The 19,116-nt window shown below is 37.5% G+C and overlaps 1 protein-coding gene across 1 annotated transcript in view; it reads left to right on the top strand.

Moving 5' to 3' along the window:
• The window catches only part of LOC126260416 (coiled-coil domain-containing protein R3HCC1L), a 162,410-nt gene that overhangs the window by 128,386 nt on the left and 14,908 nt on the right, over window positions 1–19,116 (top strand). The window contains exons 5-6 of the mRNA XM_049957745.1: window positions 174–300; window positions 10,215–11,559. Coding sequence (XP_049813702.1) covers window positions 174–300; window positions 10,215–11,559 — 1,472 coding nt within the window. The remainder of the gene's footprint in view (window positions 1–173; window positions 301–10,214; window positions 11,560–19,116) is intronic.

The following is a 19,116-nucleotide window of genomic DNA, read 5'->3' as shown; positions in this document are numbered from 1 at the left end:
TAAAAAATGTTGCTTTTTAAAAAAATTCTTAAAAGTTAAGTTGCATTTTATAGTCCATAAAATATGTTCAGCTTTTTTTAATAATAAAAAAAAAACAAAAGAAATCATAAGATACATCAGTTGTCTGGCTGTGTAGTACTTGTTTAACTTTATAAATTTAAAATAAATTTCAGTGAGGTCCAGTGCACCTTTAAATATATACCGCCCACCTGCTTTGCGCAAACGGAATGAAGCCTTGGAGGTCTCAAGCTGTGATTCTAGTCCAGAGATTGTTCCTGTTCAAAAGGCAGAGAGACTCAGGTATGCCGTGCACTAATGATAGGTGGTTCCGCAGTTTGTTTCCTGTTAACAAATATAGATGATATAGCAAGAGTGTATCGATAATTGTTACAGATAAAATATTTAATGAAAATGGAAGATAATTCTTTCTAACAATTTTACAGGAATATTTTTTATACTTTGTCAGTTAGATAATTCAGAAGGCATAAGAAAAATTTGTAATAAATAAGACTGAAATTTGTGTTGGATAATGACTGGTCAATGGGTTTTTATTGAAAGAAAGTATGTATGTAAGAAGCATGCAGCATACTTAGGTCATGATGAGCTCTAAAGAGTAGAAGCCATGTCCAAGCACATTGAATAATACAAGCAAAATTTGAAATTGTTTCTAAGCAACAGATTATTCTCTGTTTGCAGCCTGTATGGCTAATCATACACAAGTATATATTCTTTGTGAATACAAGATTATGTAATATTCATTTTTCATGTGATAGAAGTTGTATTCAGCCATACCTGTTATGTTACTTTGGTTCTAGCTAAGAACACTGGAAAAAATTTGGTTCTAGCGAAGAACACTGGAAAAAAAGTTCATTACAATATCATTCTTACCTTCTCCTTCTGAAACTCTGTTCTAGCACCTGTACAAAATACTTGTCCCATGCCATCAGGAGGCATAAGACAGCTTGCTGTCAACCGAGTCTTCATTTGGGAAAAGCTTCAAGTCTCTTGCGACACCATCAGGGTTATAAGGGAGGAGTCTCTCTCTCTCTCTCTCTCTCTCTCTCTCTCTCTCTCTCTCTCTCCTTTTTTTTAAATCTGGCTAAGTAGATTGGTTATTTATTTATTTTGTACTCATGTGCTGATGTGTGATTGTGAAACAAATCCCTCTTGTTGGGTCTTCATCTTGGGCTTATGTATTGGAGCACCACTGTGACTTGATACAGGTATTATTCAACAAACCAGTTCCCAGATTGTTTTTGTGATCAAAGAACCAAACATTTCAACATTCTGTTAGAATGAGTAAAATAGCAACAATCCTTGTCTTAACATACAAATTTGTGGACTGCAATGTTGTAACTTCATTTTTGAACACCTTCTTACTTGGAAACTATGGTACATCATCATTGTACATTGTAATGAAGCTATTGCCTCATCTGATAATGCTATCCATATGTCACTGTAAGATGGTACTTGTAATGAAGCTATTGTCACTGTAAGATGGTACTTTCCACCCCCCTCACGTGTTTTCCCAGCACCAGTTTTGTACATGCATATCACTGGTATTTACATGCATTAGGGAATTTCCTGGTTATTCACATTTTGTCCACTGACACTTTCAAAATTATTTTTATGTTACTGATAGCCGTATATGTACTGTGAACAAAAAGTGAATTCTTGTAGTCATTGAGAGAAACACAGAAACAGTTCATCTAGATTATCATAAATGTGAAACTTGAATTCATCTTTCTTAAGTCTGTCTTTTGATGCAGTGTTGTTCTGTCAATATTTTTATGTAACATTTGTTATGTTTGCTTGGAATATAAATACATTTTCCATAGGCAACTCAAAAGACTCAGCAAGGTAGTGGAGGGAAGTAGGAGAATAGCTAGAAATTGGAAAAAGACATGTTGTGATGTGCAATTGCTACCAACTTTCATAGTCACATCTGTGTTTAGTATACTGTATTTACTCGATTCTAAGCTGCACTTTTTTTTTGTTTTGCTTTTGTAATTCAAAAAACCGCCAGCGGCTTAAAATTGATTGCAAAGTTCTGAGAAATGTTGGTAGGTGCCGCCACAACTAACTTCTGCCGTGGAATATATGTAGTGCTACACAGACATGCTTTGCAGGTACAAAGATAAATACTGGCGCCAAAACCTCTGCGTCAGTAAATAACCTAAAAAGAAAAAAGTTAGAAGACGAGATTTTTTCTCCGCCCCGAATTTCGACCACTGCATTTTCATACATTATCCAACGAAGTAAATAGAAATTCTGTGTTGTTCATCTTCGAATGTAGCAGCCTTTCAAATATTCGTAGCAACAGAAATAAATTTCTTTACACAAAAATACCAACATTGCACAAGCCTTTAGGATTGTTGCAAGAGTTGATACGCTGGGGCTCATTAAGATTTCACATAGCAGCACCTATCACTTCATGGAATTTTGTGAAGTGCTTGTTGGTGTTAGTGAACCATAATGAAGCGCTTTCATTATAGTACCAAATTCAAGAGGGGAGTTTTTCTTTTGCGGAACAAAGTTCTAATCGTGCTGCAGGCCTGCGATACGGGAGTGATGAGAGCAACGTCAGGCGATGGCGACTGCAGAGAGACAAATTATTTTAAAGTCCAAGTAGCAGGAAAGCATTTAGTGGGCCAAAGTGTGGACGATATCATGCACTAGAAGTGATTTAAAATTAATTTGTTAAGGAACAGCATCAGAAATTCCTGTCTGTGAAGGCCGAAATTTTAAAAATTAAGGCACGTGACATTGCCAGAGAGCAAAAAATCAAAAATTTTAAGGCTAGTCGCAGCTGGATTTATCTGTTAATGAAGCGCTGGGGTTTTTCATTTCGGAGGTGAACTTCAGTTGCACAGAAGCAGCCGAAAAATTATGAAGAAAAACTTGTGTAATTTCAGCGCTTCATAATTAGGTGGTGCACAGAAAAGCAGTATCTTCTTGGTCAGATAGGAAATGCCGACCAAACTCCCGTATATTTTGACATGCCATCAAATTATGTGGTTGATGCCAAATGAAAGAAAGTGTTCTTACATCATGGGGTGAAAAACAGCGGATGTCCGTCATGCTTGCTTGCACAGCAGATTGACATAAATTACCCCATTCATAGATTTCAAGCAAAAGACTTTACCGAGATCGAAAGTGTTTCCAAAAACTGTAATTGTACGAGCAAACGAAACTGGGTGGTTTTCGGAGTACAGCATTAAATTTCTGCATTTGATTTCTAAGTTATTTTTATTCTTATTCTGTAAGTGTTGCTACTCTGCGTTGCACAGGATAGAAAAGCATGGAGAGCTGCATCAATCCAGCCTACAGACTGAAGACAACAACAATACACTCTGCATTTGAAGTCATCACTAAAAATCTACTATGAAAATATGACTTACAAGACAGTTTGGGATATATGTCAATATGACCAACTCTACATTCTGAATTTTTTCCTACCTGTGATGAGGTGGTTGCTAATAGGAACTTTTATGAATCGTGAATCACATGCAGTATTCTCTCCACCATAAGAATAATATGAATGTAAACATTACGCAATGTATTCTCTCGTGTATGCTGCTATCTCATTTAAATCCTGTCTGCCTAATAAACTACGAAACTAGAGTGAGAGAACAGCAAACACAGAGGAATATACATATCATGTCATGTTTATATTTGTATTATTATTATGCTGAATAGTGATACAGTCAGAAATTAAACATGGCAACTGACTAGATTTTTAAATCTAAGGTGAGAAAAATTTTCGCCAACTCTCATTCAGAACATCTTCTATCATACACAGTCTATTATTTGGTTCTTGTTGGTCATTATCAAAGAAAGCAGCAGTGAAGTAACAACAAATAGCAGTCGCTTGCCATTGCGATTGTTTCGCTAATGAGACAATTCCTCTCTCTCTCTCTCTCTCTCTCTCTCTCTCTCTCTGTCTCTCTGGGTTTTTTATTGTAAGTGGTAGTGCGCACAAAGGCAAGTCATGCCACGAGCGGCAACAGGTCATAAACACTCATTATCAGAATGCGACAAACAATGCATGACACAGTACAATAATGCATTTTCACACCTATGACAAAGAGAATGGCACTTATCAGATCAAAGCAATTGATTCAAACCAGATCAAGCTCATGAAAAAGGAAGGGTAGCTGCATCTTCATCCATTCGGCATAAACTGTGTCTCATGTTACAATGCACCAACTTTGTTTAGATTTGGAGGTACGGTCTAAAACTTTTCTCTCCCCTTGAATTTCGAGTCTCAAATTTCAGGTGTGGCTTAGATTCAGGAAATTTATTTATTTATTTATTTTTTCCTTGATTTCAAGTCTCATTTTTCAGGTGCGACTTAGATTCGAGTGCGGCTTAGTTTCAAGTAAATATGGTATCTAACATTTCAGTTAATAATACAGCGGAGGTGCTGAGTCGCGATAGGCGCAATAAAAAGATTCACACAATCATAGCTTTCGGCCATTAAGGCCTAAGGCCTTTGTCAGCAGTAGACACACACACACACACACACACACACACACACACACACACACACACACACACACACGCAAGCGCAACTTGCACACACATCTGCAGTCTCAGAGAGCTGAAACTACACTGCAAGCGGCAACACCAGTGCATGGTGAGAGTGGTGATGAGGGGGGGGGGGGAGTTAGGAGGAGGCTAGGGCGGGGAGGGGTAGGGATAGTACGGTGGGAGTGGCGGACAGTGAGGTGTTGCAGTTTAGATGGAGGGCAGGCGAGAAAGGGGGAGGGGGTAAGTAGCGGAAAGGAGAGAAATAAAAATAAAAAGAGATTGTTACATTCCATCCCGGATTTTTCCATTGTTTGATTTCAGTTAATAAGTTCATTTCATTGTCAGTTATATATAGCATTACAGCAATTGTTACCGTTACATTCCATCCCGGATTTTTCCATTGTTTGATTTCAGTTAATAAGTTCATTTCATTGTCAGTTATAGATAGCATTACAGCAATTGTTACCTTCGCATTTTATTTATTTGCAAATGGTAGATAATACACATGTATACACAGTATTTATCTGTTTCTTAGGCAGTGACCAGAAAGTGGTCAGTACTGGTCAGCATCATTTGGCCCGTTTCAGTGCTGCAACTCCTGTTAGTGACATTGTCAAGAGTCTTCTTAGTGTGCATATAGTATCTTTCTTTAAGGGGATATTATTTTAAATTATGGTCTGTGCCGAATTATGTATGTGCTAAGGTATGTTGGAAGTGCAGTAAAAAGGATGATAAGGTGGACATCGAGACATCTCGCTAGTGGCCAGAAACTGTAGCCATACATTTACATCTAGGACATGAAATCAATGCTTTGGTCTCAACCTATTAACCCTGTGCTACCATCGATTCTTTCTGCTCTGTTACACACGAAGCTCCGTTACTGGTACAGTGCTTGCTCAATAAACTCTCTCTCTCTCTCTCTCTCTCTCTCTCTCTCTCTCTTGGATAAAACGAAGGTTCTGGCATCTTCTGTATTAATAGTTTTGACTTGAGACATGGACTTTTAATGTGAAAAAGGATGCGAAGATTGAGGATTGCCCAGTAAGCAATGGAGAGGTGCGTACTGTGAGCAGCATGTAGATAAGAGAACAAACTGGTGTTGAAAAAATAATTGTGAGCATTATTACAATGACACATAGCCAGGCAAATGAATGGTAGATAGACCAAAGAAGTTCTATGCCAGATTCCAAGGGGGTGAAAAATGACATACAACTTAATGGAAAGTACATACACAACATTAGAACAAAATCCAGGAGTGACATTGATGTGTGTAGCCAAAGGCTGTAGTGCATTAGTAACTACAAAGGAGATATTTATCCAGCAGCGAAATGTTGGTGGTGGTGTGATCCTAATCTTAGAATGTGTGTGTCTTTCGCATGTCAGTTACAAGTATGCCTGGATCAGAATAACAGAGTGATTGACAGCAAGGCACAGTTGAGTTTGGAAGGAGGCGATGATATCAGTTTGCCAGTGCCTGTAGCAGTAACAGCTGTGCAGTTCTTCACTGGACTATCTTGTCACGCCACCTTTTAATGTGCAGTAATGAGTTCACTTTACAGGTTCGTTATATCCTTGTGGCTTAACAAACATACTCCCATGTATAAAATGATTCTGTGTTGCTGTTATTTCTATACCTCAACAAAAGCAACAGCAAGTGCACCGTTTCTACAGTACTCAGAGTGACTCACATTCAGTTGACATATTCAATCATGAAATTCTGCTAGACAAGCTCAAGTATTGTGGCATGAGTGGGACAGTGCACAAATGGTTTAATTCGTACCTAACTGGAAGAGTGCAGAAAGTTGAAATAAGTAGTTCTCGTAACATGCAAAGATCAGCACATTCCTCAAACTGGGGAACTATCAAGAATGGGGTTCCACAAGGGTCAGTCTTGGGTCATTTGTTGTTCTTATTATATATTAATGACTTGCCATTCTATATTCATGAAGAGGCAAAGTTAGTTCTCTTTGCTGATGATACAAGTATAGTAATCACACCTGACAAACAAGAATTAACTGATGAAATTGTCAATACTGTCTTTCAGAAAATTACTAAGTGGTTCCTTGTAAACGGACTCTCACTGAATTTTGATAAGACACAGTACATACAATTCCGTACAGTGAATGGTATGACGCCATTAATAAATATAGACCTTAATCAGAAGCATTTAGCTAAGGTAGAATATTGCAAATTTTTAGGTGTGTGCATTGATGAGAGATTAAATTGGAAGAAACACATTGATGATCTGCTGAAACGTTTGAGTTCAGCTACTTATGAAATAAGGGTCATTGCAAATTTTGGTGATAAACATGTTAGTAAATTAGCTTACTACGCCTATTTTCACTCATTGCTTTCATATGGCATCATATTTTGGGGTAATTCATCACTGAGGAATAAAGTATTTATTGCACAAAAGCGTGTAATCAGAATAATAGCTGGAGTCCACCCAAGATCATCCTGCAGACATTTATTTAAGGATCTAGGGATATTCACAGTAGCTTCTCAGTATATATACTCTCTTATGAAATTTGTTATTAACAACCAAACCCAATTCAAAAGTAATAGCAGTGTGCATAACTACAATACTAGGAGAAAGGATGATCTTCACTATTCAAGATTAAATCTAACTTTGGCACAGAAAGGGGTGAATTATACTGGCACTAAAGTCTTTGGTCACTTACCAAATAGTATCAAAAGTCTGACAGATAACCAACAAGTATTTAAGAAGAAATTAAAAGAATTTCTGAATGACAACTCCTTCTACTCCATAGAGGAATTTTTGGATATAAATTAAGAAGGGGGGGGGGGGGGGGGAACACACACAATAAAATAAAGTTGTTATATTAACTTAAGTATGTTGTTAAATTAACCTAATTATGTCATGTATTGGAAATTTCGACTCGTTCCACATCATTACGAAATATCGTATTCATGATCCATGGAACTAGTATTAATCTAATCTAATATGTAAGGGGTGTTAAAATGGATCTGAATCGTTCGTGTAAATACAATAACTAACACCATTGTAATAATATAAACTGCTTGAGTACTTACCAATCATTGTAGTGTGCATGCAGAGTGTCGTACTTGTGCAGAGGAGTATTCCTTAATTATGAGATGAGATTTACTGTGCAACTGCAGTACACACCATTCAGTCAAAAATAAGAAATACAGATAAAAAAATAAACACCAATGAAGGCAAAGGGTAAATGCCACTTTGTTCAGAATCACTTCCTTGACACTCTCTTTATTGGAGCTATGGTCCGTGGACGAACCACTGGAATTACATTTTCTATATTACTCTCGACAGTCATTTCACTTTTCCATGTTTCTTTAACAGTGGTTTCTGTGTGATGTAAAACATTTCTCTGGCATTGTTTGTGCCACTGCTTCCTCTAATAGTCTTGGAATTTCTACCACAGTAAAGCTTCTGTTGTTTGTTGGCATGTAATTTTTAATTTATGCCCAAATCATTTCGATGACATTAAAGTGACAGTGGTATGGTGGAAACCTAACAACCTTATGGCCAATTTCTTTAGCTACTGCGTCAACAACATACTGTTGAAATTGTGGCTTATTTTTATGCAATATTTTCATGATCTCTACCTTGCATTAATCGTCCTGAATTTTCACATTGTGGAGTTTTAAGCATTTAACAATGTTGGCTTTTTCTGTTGCCATTGTTGTGGCTTTATCTTTAATAACTGAATGGTATTGGGCATTACCCATTGCAATCACAGATGTCTGATTTAAGTTTCCCAGTAGTTAGTTACCTCTTGAACCACTTCAGAAAACGTATCATGGTTCACCTCCTCAAGCTATTCGTTTGATTTCCTTGATTTGTAAATGAGGAGACAAGTAGGTACCAAACCAGATGCAGTTCCAGCATGCAAGACAATTCTTGTGCCCTTTTCCACTGGAACAGCAGAAGTTCCACATACGCTATCATCTGTCCAGCATTTTTTAACAGAATGACCAGGCTTTATCCAGGTTTCATTGAGCCACATTGCATTTAACGATAGTTCTTAAAAATTGACAACACCACACTACATTGTCATCTCTCCATTATAATTTTCCGTGCATTAATTTTTTTATACCGAAAACCGGGGGCTCTGACAACCATTACCAAAGATATTTTGCTGCCATTGAATTGCCTTGTGAACAGTAACGCACAGCTTTTTTATAATTGGAAGTTCTTTTTGGTGACAAACAGCATTTTGTTAAAAGGCTCCAAGTTTTTTACACGTGGTTCTGTTGTCCTCTTCTTTTCGGATGTCTGCAGTTTGGATGAACCAGGCTCTTTCTCTTCTGCACAGTGTTTCTCCTTATAAATTTTGATTACAATATTTTGTCTTTCTAGAAATATTCCCGCACCCAGTGCACAAACTCACGTGTGTAACCACACAATACGTGAATGAATCACTGAACTTTCCGTTTAGCAATCACACTTGTTCGCACAGTTCCACTACAAGCTTCAGATGTTCTGTAACGCAAAATAAATTCGCCACACAGAGAAACAAAGCACACACTGAAACGGTCCACAACTGTTTGTTACTGGCTGTGAGTGTCTTCTGCAACTGGCTGCAATATCCACTACCTGCAGAAGCAGAGAGATTTGACAATCATGAATGAAACAGCAGGTGTAACCAAGTACATTCTCTGATTGGCTGTTGGCTATGGTAGCAGCCCTGTGAACAGCTAGGTGTCAGTCACTTTGTTATTCTGAGCCAGGTATAGTTTACAGCAGACACAATTGCTTTAGCTGTCTTACAAAAGAGAATGATAAGTAGCCATTTCACGGAAAAATGTATGGCTGCAAACCAGTACTAAACAGTGGAAAATCCAGGATGGAATAAAAACAATATTATTTTCACAGTATTGTACACCAATATTTAATTACTAGCCCAATGGCCATACATCTGTCTTGGAAGCTCAGAATGTTTTGTGAGCTCACAATCTCCATTACTGATAGTTTGAATCACAGAAATCCTTAATGTGAATTTGAGGAGGGCAGATTTTCTGGAGCCAGTAAAGAAATACAGAAAGAGTACATCAAAATAAAGGGCTATAAAGCTTCCCAGTTCACAGAACAGGCTATCTAGTAAGCAAAAAAAGTTACTCATATTGTGATTTGAGGATCTGGTCTAGCTGAGAGCAAGAAACATGATTCCTTGCCTTAATATGAACAGGTAACTACATGGTTTTTTTTTTTAAATTACTGTACTGTTAGAAAAATACTGAAAATATAGTTTCCCAGTTCGTTGTTTCTTAGTGTTCATGTATTTGATGTGTATGACAACATAAATGTCTCTCTCTTTGTACTATCACTTACAAATAAATATCTCATCCATTTTTAGACAGGACTGATAAAAGGAGTGATTAATCTGTTTTATATCATTAATGAAAATTTTATTTACAGTACAGCACATTTGATGGTAAAATCATTTATCCTAATTTAATAAGCCGCCAAACACATTTTTGAGGAATCTGAAATATTTCCCTAATTTTCCGTTTTGGCAGTTATCACCTCTTTGATTGGGTACCTACTGAGACTGGCATTTTAATTTACTACAGTTCATTCAGCATTTTGTTCTTCAGTAGAGTATACAATTAAATTAACATTTTTTAGTCTGTGAGTGATGTTAATTGCATTGTCATTAACATTTCAGTCTTATTTCCAGGCCGGCGAAGCAACGTAGGCCAGATATTCAGGTTTATGTACCTCGAGCAAAACGAATTCTTGCAACTCCAGAACATAATGAAAGGTCACCAGCTGCATTACGTTCCACACCAGCTGAAAACAAAAAGCCTTCAAGCACAAAGAAATCTGGTGATGACAAGGATTCTCGTCGGACACCATCTAAAACTAAACAACTTGATGATAAATCTTCGTGCCACCAGCCGTTGCAACCTGCCAGTGATGAAAGAAAGGACCTAAGTATTACTTCTAATAACAAGAACAATAATAAAAATGTGGATAATTTTTATGAAACAAATATTGATATATCATCTGCTGCTGCTGATAGAAGTACTCCAAATAGAAGCAGTAAACGAAGGGATCAAGTCATTTGTGGGGACGTTGGTGTAGAAGTAATTTCAGACCAGAGTCAAAACGAGGAAAGAGTAGAGTGCGTTGCTGAGATTCTTAGTAGATGTGCGGTCCCCGGAACTCACACCAACAGTTTAGCAGAAGATTGTTGCCATTGTGATGAAGTGCAAAGAGAACAACATGAATGTGAGATCAGTGGATGCAGAACAGATTTCACATCTGGTTTATGTGCTGAAAATGTAAGTGAACCAGTACTGGAAAGTGCTAAAACTGTGGCTGACTTTCATGAAGAAGTGGAAGACTGTTGTAAAACTTGTAATAGGACGTTAAGACTGTGCGACTGTAATATTTCAAACTGTGTAGGCATCATAAATGAAAATTCTGAAGTTGGTATATGTCCCCCTAATTTAGACTCACCAAAAAATGTAGACAGTGTTGAAGAGAGTATAGTAAATGTAGGGGAGAGATCAGTAGAAGAAGAAGAAGAAGATATGAAAGATTGTAGTCTGGGGCAAGAAAGTAGGGACTTGGGTGTAGTGGAAGACATTTCACATAAACCAACTTTGGAAACAAGTAGCAATACAAGTGAACAAAATTCATTCTTCCAGAAAGTGCCTCAAGAACAGGTAGAAGACAAGAATGCCAATATTGCAAAGGACAGTGTGGAGGATGTAGATAAGAATGCTGCTGTGTCAGAGGGCAGTGTCTTGTCTGATGTGCTTATTATTTCAGACAACAGTGACAGTTTGCTTGAACCAAGTATATCACTTGATCCAAAGGGATCAGGTAGTAACAACAGTGTTGGAAATATGTCTGGACCCACAACTCAAGAAAAACAAATTGAGCAAATTACACCTTCAGCTGACAACTCCGTGTCAACAGATCCTACACAAGTGAGACTGAATCCTGATGAATGCACGTGGGAAATGATGTTTGATGACAATGGTGACTGTCTGGATCCTAAACTCATTGAGGAGGTGAGATATACTAAATATTTATAACTTAAGGTTACTTTAAAATATTTATGCAGATTAATATATATGCTGCATTCTAAACACAGATTGATAATATTTTGTATTGAAACTGTGTGGGACAGTGCATTAAAATAGTGGTTTGTACAAGTGGAAAGATATAAAGGAAGGAAGTTGTATGTAGACTGCAAGTAACTGTATTCATTCATTTTCATTCCTGGGTGTGGTTTCCATATTGTTGGTACACACATGTCCTAACTTTAGCAGGTGATTTCACCTTTCATGTGTTTGTATGTGGTGGGGGTATCCAAAGTTGTCAATTCTTTTACCTATACTATTTTCACCATACAGTTGCTAAATACTAGAAACTCCTTTCAAAGTCAGCCACGGGTGTTGAGTGAAGTGGCATCAGTAGGATTTACTCGTGACAAATTGAGATGAATCTGTATGTGATTTCTTTAATGAAAGCATGATAGAATTATCTATTAATCATTCTGCCACAAATGTCACCAGTGATCATGAATGCAAACATTCCACATTCACAACTTTCCACTTTCCTCCGCCTCGCAATTATTCCATTATTTCTCCTGATTTTTAGCTAATTATCATCAAACCTAAGACATTTATTTTCAGCCTTTCCCCCCCATGGTCGGAAGTCCTTTACTCATTAGTTGTTTTTAATCAGAGTTTCTAAAAATCGGGAAGTTATCCATAATCTGTACATCAATTGTTATTTTTCGTATTTCCTGCACATATTGTAGAACGTATACTCATATCGTTCAATGTTGAACTCTGTTTGGGCATATTTGTTTGTTGTCATTGTGCTGAAATGAAGTCACTTATTACTCAACATTTTTGTGATCAGTAGAAATCATGTCCGGAATCCCTGAAATGCTTTATTTTTGCACAAATTTTATGTGTATGTCATAAAACAATATGGCGGAGACTGATTTATGCAAACACATTTTTTTTTTTTTTTTTTTATTTTAAACCAAGAACATCACAACCTAATGACGATTACCTGGGCTATGCTACAAATAAGAATATGGAATCAACATTTCAGGTAGTGCTAGTGCTTTCATTTGTCTTTTTTTATTCATTATATGGTTTTGTGATGTCTAGAAAAAAAGACTTAACATCAATTGTCTTGGGATTATACTGAAAATAAGCCATGGTTTTTGATCATTTTTACCTCTTGGTTTGTAAAACTCAGTCTCCTGATTTTTTGCTTTTGGAGGTTGGCAGGTATGTGTATGGACAATGAATCCTCAAATGCCAAAGCATACTGTTGTTAAGATTGCAAAAGCCCGTAACTCAAAAATTGTCAGTTTTGAATTGGTTCTTTCTACAAGGTAAGAAATGTATCTCAGATAAGATGAAAAAGCCCATGTAGGTATGCTTAGCTCTTCTACGAGGGTAATCCCAAAAGTAAGGTCCCTTATTTTTTTATAAGTACATAGACCTGTTTATTTTTACAATGGTTTACATCAGTTTACAGCTTGAAAATTTCGCTATTGTTCAACATAATCACCATTTCTGTTGATGCATTTTTGTAGACGCTGTGGCAGTTGTAGTATGCCCATGTCATACCAGCTCACCGCCATGCTGTTCAGAAAGTTATGAACCTCTTCTTTCACCTCGTCATCGGAGCTGAATCACTGGGACCACAATTAACGTTGACACGTGCTGTGATATTCTGAAAAAACTCAAACGGGCAATTCAGAACTGGAGAAGAGGAATGTTGAGCAAGAGCTTGCACATTCTCCATGACAATGCTCGCGCACTCATCACTCAGCAAACCATTGATCTCCTGCAACAGTTTCAGTGGAACATAATCACCCACCCACCCTATAGTCCTGACTTGGTGCCCAGTGACTATCACCTGTTCCCTAGGTTAAAAGAACATTTGGCCGGAAAGTGATTCAGCTCCGACGACGAGCTGAAAGAAGAGGTTCATAATTTTCTGAACAACAGGGTGGCAAGCTGGTATGACATGGGCATACAAAAAACAAAAAAGCACCAACAGAAATGGTGATTATGTCGAAAAATAGCTAAATGTTCAAGCTGTAAACTGATGTAAACCATTGTAGAAATAAACAGATCTATGTATATAGAAAAAAATAGGAGAACTTACTTTTGGGATTACCCTCCTATTGCAAAGTTTCAAAACCTTCTGCTTGGATATTTCCTACACTTCCTTCATAGTGCCAATATAATAATTATTAAGAGTTTGCTGGTGACTGTGCAACATTCTTTGTGTAATTTAACAGTGTTTCAGTGTAGTAATTAATACGCAGTAAATTAATAATTGTGCAGATTATTATCTAATGTGCGCAGAAGATTAAATAGACCACCCAAAAATGATAACCGCACAAATAATGAAGTACGCTATTTTCAGTAAGAACACAAAAAAAGGTATGCTAACTATAAAACAGAGTTCGCCAACAAAAACAAGGCTAACTTAAATTTGAATTGTGTTATTTTTTCTCGATCTTATTTTGTTTTGTTGTACCAAATCTTAACTTTAATTTTGTAGACACTTCTCTGTGTAGATCATAGTAATACCATGCTGCTGGTGTATAATAATTGTACAGTGTGGTCCAGAAGCACATATTGTATAATTTGTACTTCCAGTCATCAAATTTTCTGGAGGTTTCTCTTGATATTGGCTCTTGAAGTTGGAGGAAACTCAAAGGCAAGTAAATAACTCCAAATCAAGGGCAGCTAGAATGTTGAAGGTGGCTGTACAGTTATCTGACATTTCCTGCTCAGAAGTTCCAACTGTACTGCCAGCATCATTCTCACCAACAAATGAGATGTCAGTTTTAGAATCTTAAATGTAAGTAGTTCAGAATATAATGATGTCATATCTGGCATATTTTCATGCTCAGACATTCCAGGTGTACTGCGAGCATCTTTCCCGCCAGCAAATGAACTTACAGTATCTACTAACTTAAATGTAAATAATTTAGAAGGCAGGGTTTTTATAGATTTGGTACAAGTTATGAAACTACACAGCAGAGGAATCGTATGTCTCAGAAGTACATGATCTGTACTTAACTCTAGAAAGCAGAGGAAGAGAGTTGATCCCAAAAGAGAGAGAATATAGAAGTGCTGTTGATAAGAAAAAAGGAGACCAAATTGAAATAACGAAAGGACCTAGGGAAAGTGGACCACTATGATTATCAAAATTCTGTTGCAAATCAAGGAAGAAGAGAACATGTTCTTCAGTATCTGAGGAGAAATATAGTAAAACATTTCAAACATTCTGATCAAATAGCCCCCCCCACCCCCCCACCCCCCTGAACCATGGACCTTGCCGTTGGTGGGGAGACCACAACGGAGAGGTACCTGTTGAGAGGCCAGACAAACGTGTGGTTCCTGAAGAGGGGTAGCAGCCTTCTCAGTAGTTGCAGGGGCAACAGTCTGGATGATTGACTGATCTGGCCTTGTAACACTAACCTTAAAGACCTTGCTTTGCTGGTACTGTGAACGGCTGAAAGTAAGGGGAAACTACAGCCGTAATTTTTTCCAAGGGCATGCAGCTTTACTGTGTGGTAAAATGATGATGGCATCCTCTTGGGTAAAATATTCCGGAGGTAAAATAGTCCCCATTCAGATCTCCGGGTGGGGACTACTCAAGAGGACGTCGTTATCAGGAGAAAGAAAACTGGTGTTCTACAGATCAGAGTGTGGAATGTCAGATCCCTTAATCGGGCAGGTAGATGAGAAAATTTAAAAAGGGGAAATGGATAGGTTGAAGTTAGATATAATGGGAATTAGTGAAGTTCGGTGGCAGGAGGAACAAGAGTTTTGGTCAGGTGAATACAGGGTTATAAATACAAAATCAAATAGGGGTAATGCAGGATTAGGTTTAATAATGAATAAAAAAATGGGAATGGGGGTAAGCTACTACAAACAGCATAGTGAACGTATTATTGTGGCCAAGATAGATACGAAGCCCACACCTACCACAGTAGTAAAAGTTTATATGCCAACTAGCTCAGCAGGTAACAAAGAAATTGATTAAATGTATGATGAGATAAAAGAAATTATTCAGATAGTGAAGGGAGACAAAAATTTAATAGTTATGGGTGACTGGAATTCGATAGTAGGAAAAGGGAGAGAAGGAAACATAATAGGTGAATATGGATTGGGGGTAAGAAATGAAAGAGGAAGCCGCCCAGTAGAATTTTGCACAGAGCATAACTTAATCACAGCTAACACTTGGTTCAAGAATCATGAAAGAAGGTTTCTGTACATGGAAGAAGCCTGGAGATACTAGAAGGTATCACATAGATTATATAATGATAAGACAGAGATTTAGGAATATATTGATACGACAGATATTCAGGAACCAGGTTTTAAATTGTAAGACATTTCCAGGGGCAGATGTGGACTCTGACCACAATCTATTGGTTATGTAGTGTATTAAAACTGAAGAAACTGTAAAAAGGTGGGAATTTAAGGAGATGGGACCTGGTAACCTGACTAAACCAGAGGTTGAACAGGGTTTCAGGGAGAGCATAAGGGAACAATTGACAGGAATGGGGGAAAGAAATACAGTAGAAGAAGAAGAGTGGGTAGCTTTGAGAGATGAAATAGTGAAGGCAGCAGAGGATCAAATAGGTAAAAAGATGAGGCCTAGCAGATATCCTTGGGTAACAGAAGAGAAATTTAATTTTATTGATGAAAGGAGAAAATATAAAAATGCCGTGAAAGAAGCACGCAAAAAGGAATACAAACATATCAGAAAAGAGATTGGCAGGAAGTGCAAAATGGCTAAGCAGGCATGGCTAGAGGACAAATGTAAGGATGTAGAGGCTTGTCTCACTAGGGGTAAGATAGATACCGCTTACAGGAAAATTAAAGTGAACTTTGGAGAAAGGAGAACCACTTGTTCGAATATCAAGAACTCAGATGGAAATCCAATTCTAAGCAAAGAAGGGAAAGCAGAAAGGTGGAAGGAGTATATAGAGGGTCTATACAAGGGCGATGTACTTGAGGACAATATTATGGAAATGGAAGAGGATGTAGATGAAGATGAAATGGGAGATACGATACTGCGTGAAGAGTTTGACAGAGCACTGAAAGACCTGAGTCAAAACAAGGCCCCCGGAGTAGACAACATTCCATTGGAACTACTGACGGCCTTGGGAGAGCCATTCCTGACAAAACTCTACCATCTGGTGAGCAAGATGTATGAGACAGGCGAAATACCCGCAGACTTCAAGAAGAATATAATAATTCCAATCCCAAAGAAATCAGATGTTAACAGATGTGAAAGTAACCGAAATATCAGTTTAATAAGTCACAGCTGCAAAATACTAACGCGAATTCTTTACAGACAAATGGAAAAACTGGTAGAAGCCGACCTCGGATAAGATCAGTTAGGATTCTGTAGAAATATTGGAACACCTGGGGCAGTACTGACCATATGACTTATCTTAGAAGATAGATTAAGGAAAGGCAAACCTACGTTTCTAGCATTTGTAGACTTAGAGAAAGCTTTTGACAATGTTGACTGGAATACTCTCTTTCAAATTCTGAAGGTGGCAGGGGTAAAATACAGGGAGCGAAAGGCTATTTACAATTTGTATAGAAACCAGATGGTAGTTACAAGAGTCGAGGGACATGAAAGGGAAGCAGTGGTAGGGTAGGGGGTGAGACGGGGTTGTAGCCCATCCCCGATGTTATTCAATCTGTATATTGAGCAAGCAGTAAAGGAAACAAAAGACAAATTCAGAGTAGGTATTAAAATCCATGGAGAAGAAATAAAAACTTTGAGGTTCGTCGATGACATGGTAATTCTGTCAGAGACAGCAAAGGACTTGGCAGAGCAGTTGAACGGAATGGGCAGTGTCTTGAAAGAAGGATATACCTTGAACATCAACAAAAGCAAAACGAGGATAATGGAATGTAGTTGAATTAAGTTGGGTGATGCTGTGGGAATTAGAATAGGAAAACAGACACTTAAAGCAGTAAAGGAGTTTTGCTATTTGGGGAGCAAAATAACTGATGATGGTCAAAGGAGAGAGGATATAAAATGTGGACTGGCAATGGCAAGGAAAGCGTTTCTGAAGAAGGGAAATTTGATAACATCGAGTATTGATTTAGGTGTCAGGAAGTCGTTTCTGAAAGTATTTGTATGGAGCGTAGCCATGTATGGAAGTGAAACATGGACGATAAATAGTTTGGACAAAAAGAGAATAGAAGCTTTCGAAATGTGGTGCTACAGAAGAATGCTGAAGGTTAGATGGGTAGATCACATAACTAATGAGGAGGTATTGAATAGAATTGGGGAGAAGAGGAGTTTGTAGCACAACTTGACTAGAAGAAGGGATCGGTTGGTAGGACATGTTCTGAGGCATCAAGGGATCGCCATTTTAGTATTGGAGGGCAGTGTGGAGGGTAAAAATCGTAGAGGGGGACCAAGAGATGAATACACTAAGCAGATTCAGAAGGATGTAGGTTGCAGTAGGTACTGGGAGATGAAGCAACTTGCCCAGGATAGAGTAGCATGGAGAGGTGCATCAAACCAGTCTCACGACTGAAGACCACAACAACAACATGGGTTACGAGCAATGGCAAGTGTATTGTGCTACACTGGTTCACTGGAAAAAAGTTAAACAAAAAGACCAAAGTAAGAGAATCAGGAACAAAAGGTCATCTTAGGTATAAATTATAAAGTATAAGATGATATGTTACCCCTATGTAAAGAAATGTTCCTTTCAACCTTAGGAATTGATGTATGGCCACTCACCAGGTGGGTTAAACTGAATAAAGAGGATACTTATTTCAAAACAGGAAGGTACTGGAAAGAAGGAAGTAATACACTGAAAGAAAGTGTTTGTAAATTTTTAGATGAAATACTCAAGTTGCCACCCCAGTATTGCTGAGTCTCTAGAGGTAATCTTTAGTTTGAGCCACATTTTCCACATTTAGTAAATTGTACAGAGCATTCAAAATTATTTGATTTAGTAATAATGTTTAACCAGTTGCTTTTAGAGATTAATTTGTAAAAGAAATAACGGAACGTAATGTTGGTTAATTTCAGTTAAAGAAAAATGAATGTGCTTTCTATTTTTCTTAATGTTACGTAATATTTCAGAGAAGATGAAGAAAGAGAGGACAATGCAGAACAATTCAAATGATGAAAAGGCAGCTGAAGTAGGAAAGTGTTGTATATTTATTATGGATATAGAAGCAATACAACTAGTATCTGCAACCCAAGCCAGTTGTTGTTATTTGGTCAATTGTATGTTATGTTTGGCATGAAGGAGAAGAAGGGCTGGATGATAATGTGTTTGCGATTTTCATTACGGATTTTCAGACACATAAATAAGACAGTGACAAAAATAGAAAATAAAATATGTTGTAGTGAAAGTTGTGCTTGGAACAGAAATGTACTTCTCAGTTGTGTACAGCATAGAAAATGATACTATTACAGGGTGTATATACCCTGTGACAACTGGAAAATCTAGGAAAAACTTGGGAATTTTTTTATCCAGGAGAAAACAGCAAAAATCCCGCGAATTTTACAGAATTCTGGGAATTTTTTGT

The sequence above is a fragment of the Schistocerca nitens genome, chromosome 5 (genome assembly GCF_023898315.1).
Source record: "Schistocerca nitens isolate TAMUIC-IGC-003100 chromosome 5, iqSchNite1.1, whole genome shotgun sequence".
Lineage (NCBI taxonomy): Eukaryota > Metazoa > Arthropoda > Insecta > Orthoptera > Acrididae > Schistocerca > Schistocerca nitens.
The sequence above is the reverse complement of the archived record's forward strand: the minus strand, read 5'-3'. Positions and strand labels throughout refer to the sequence as shown.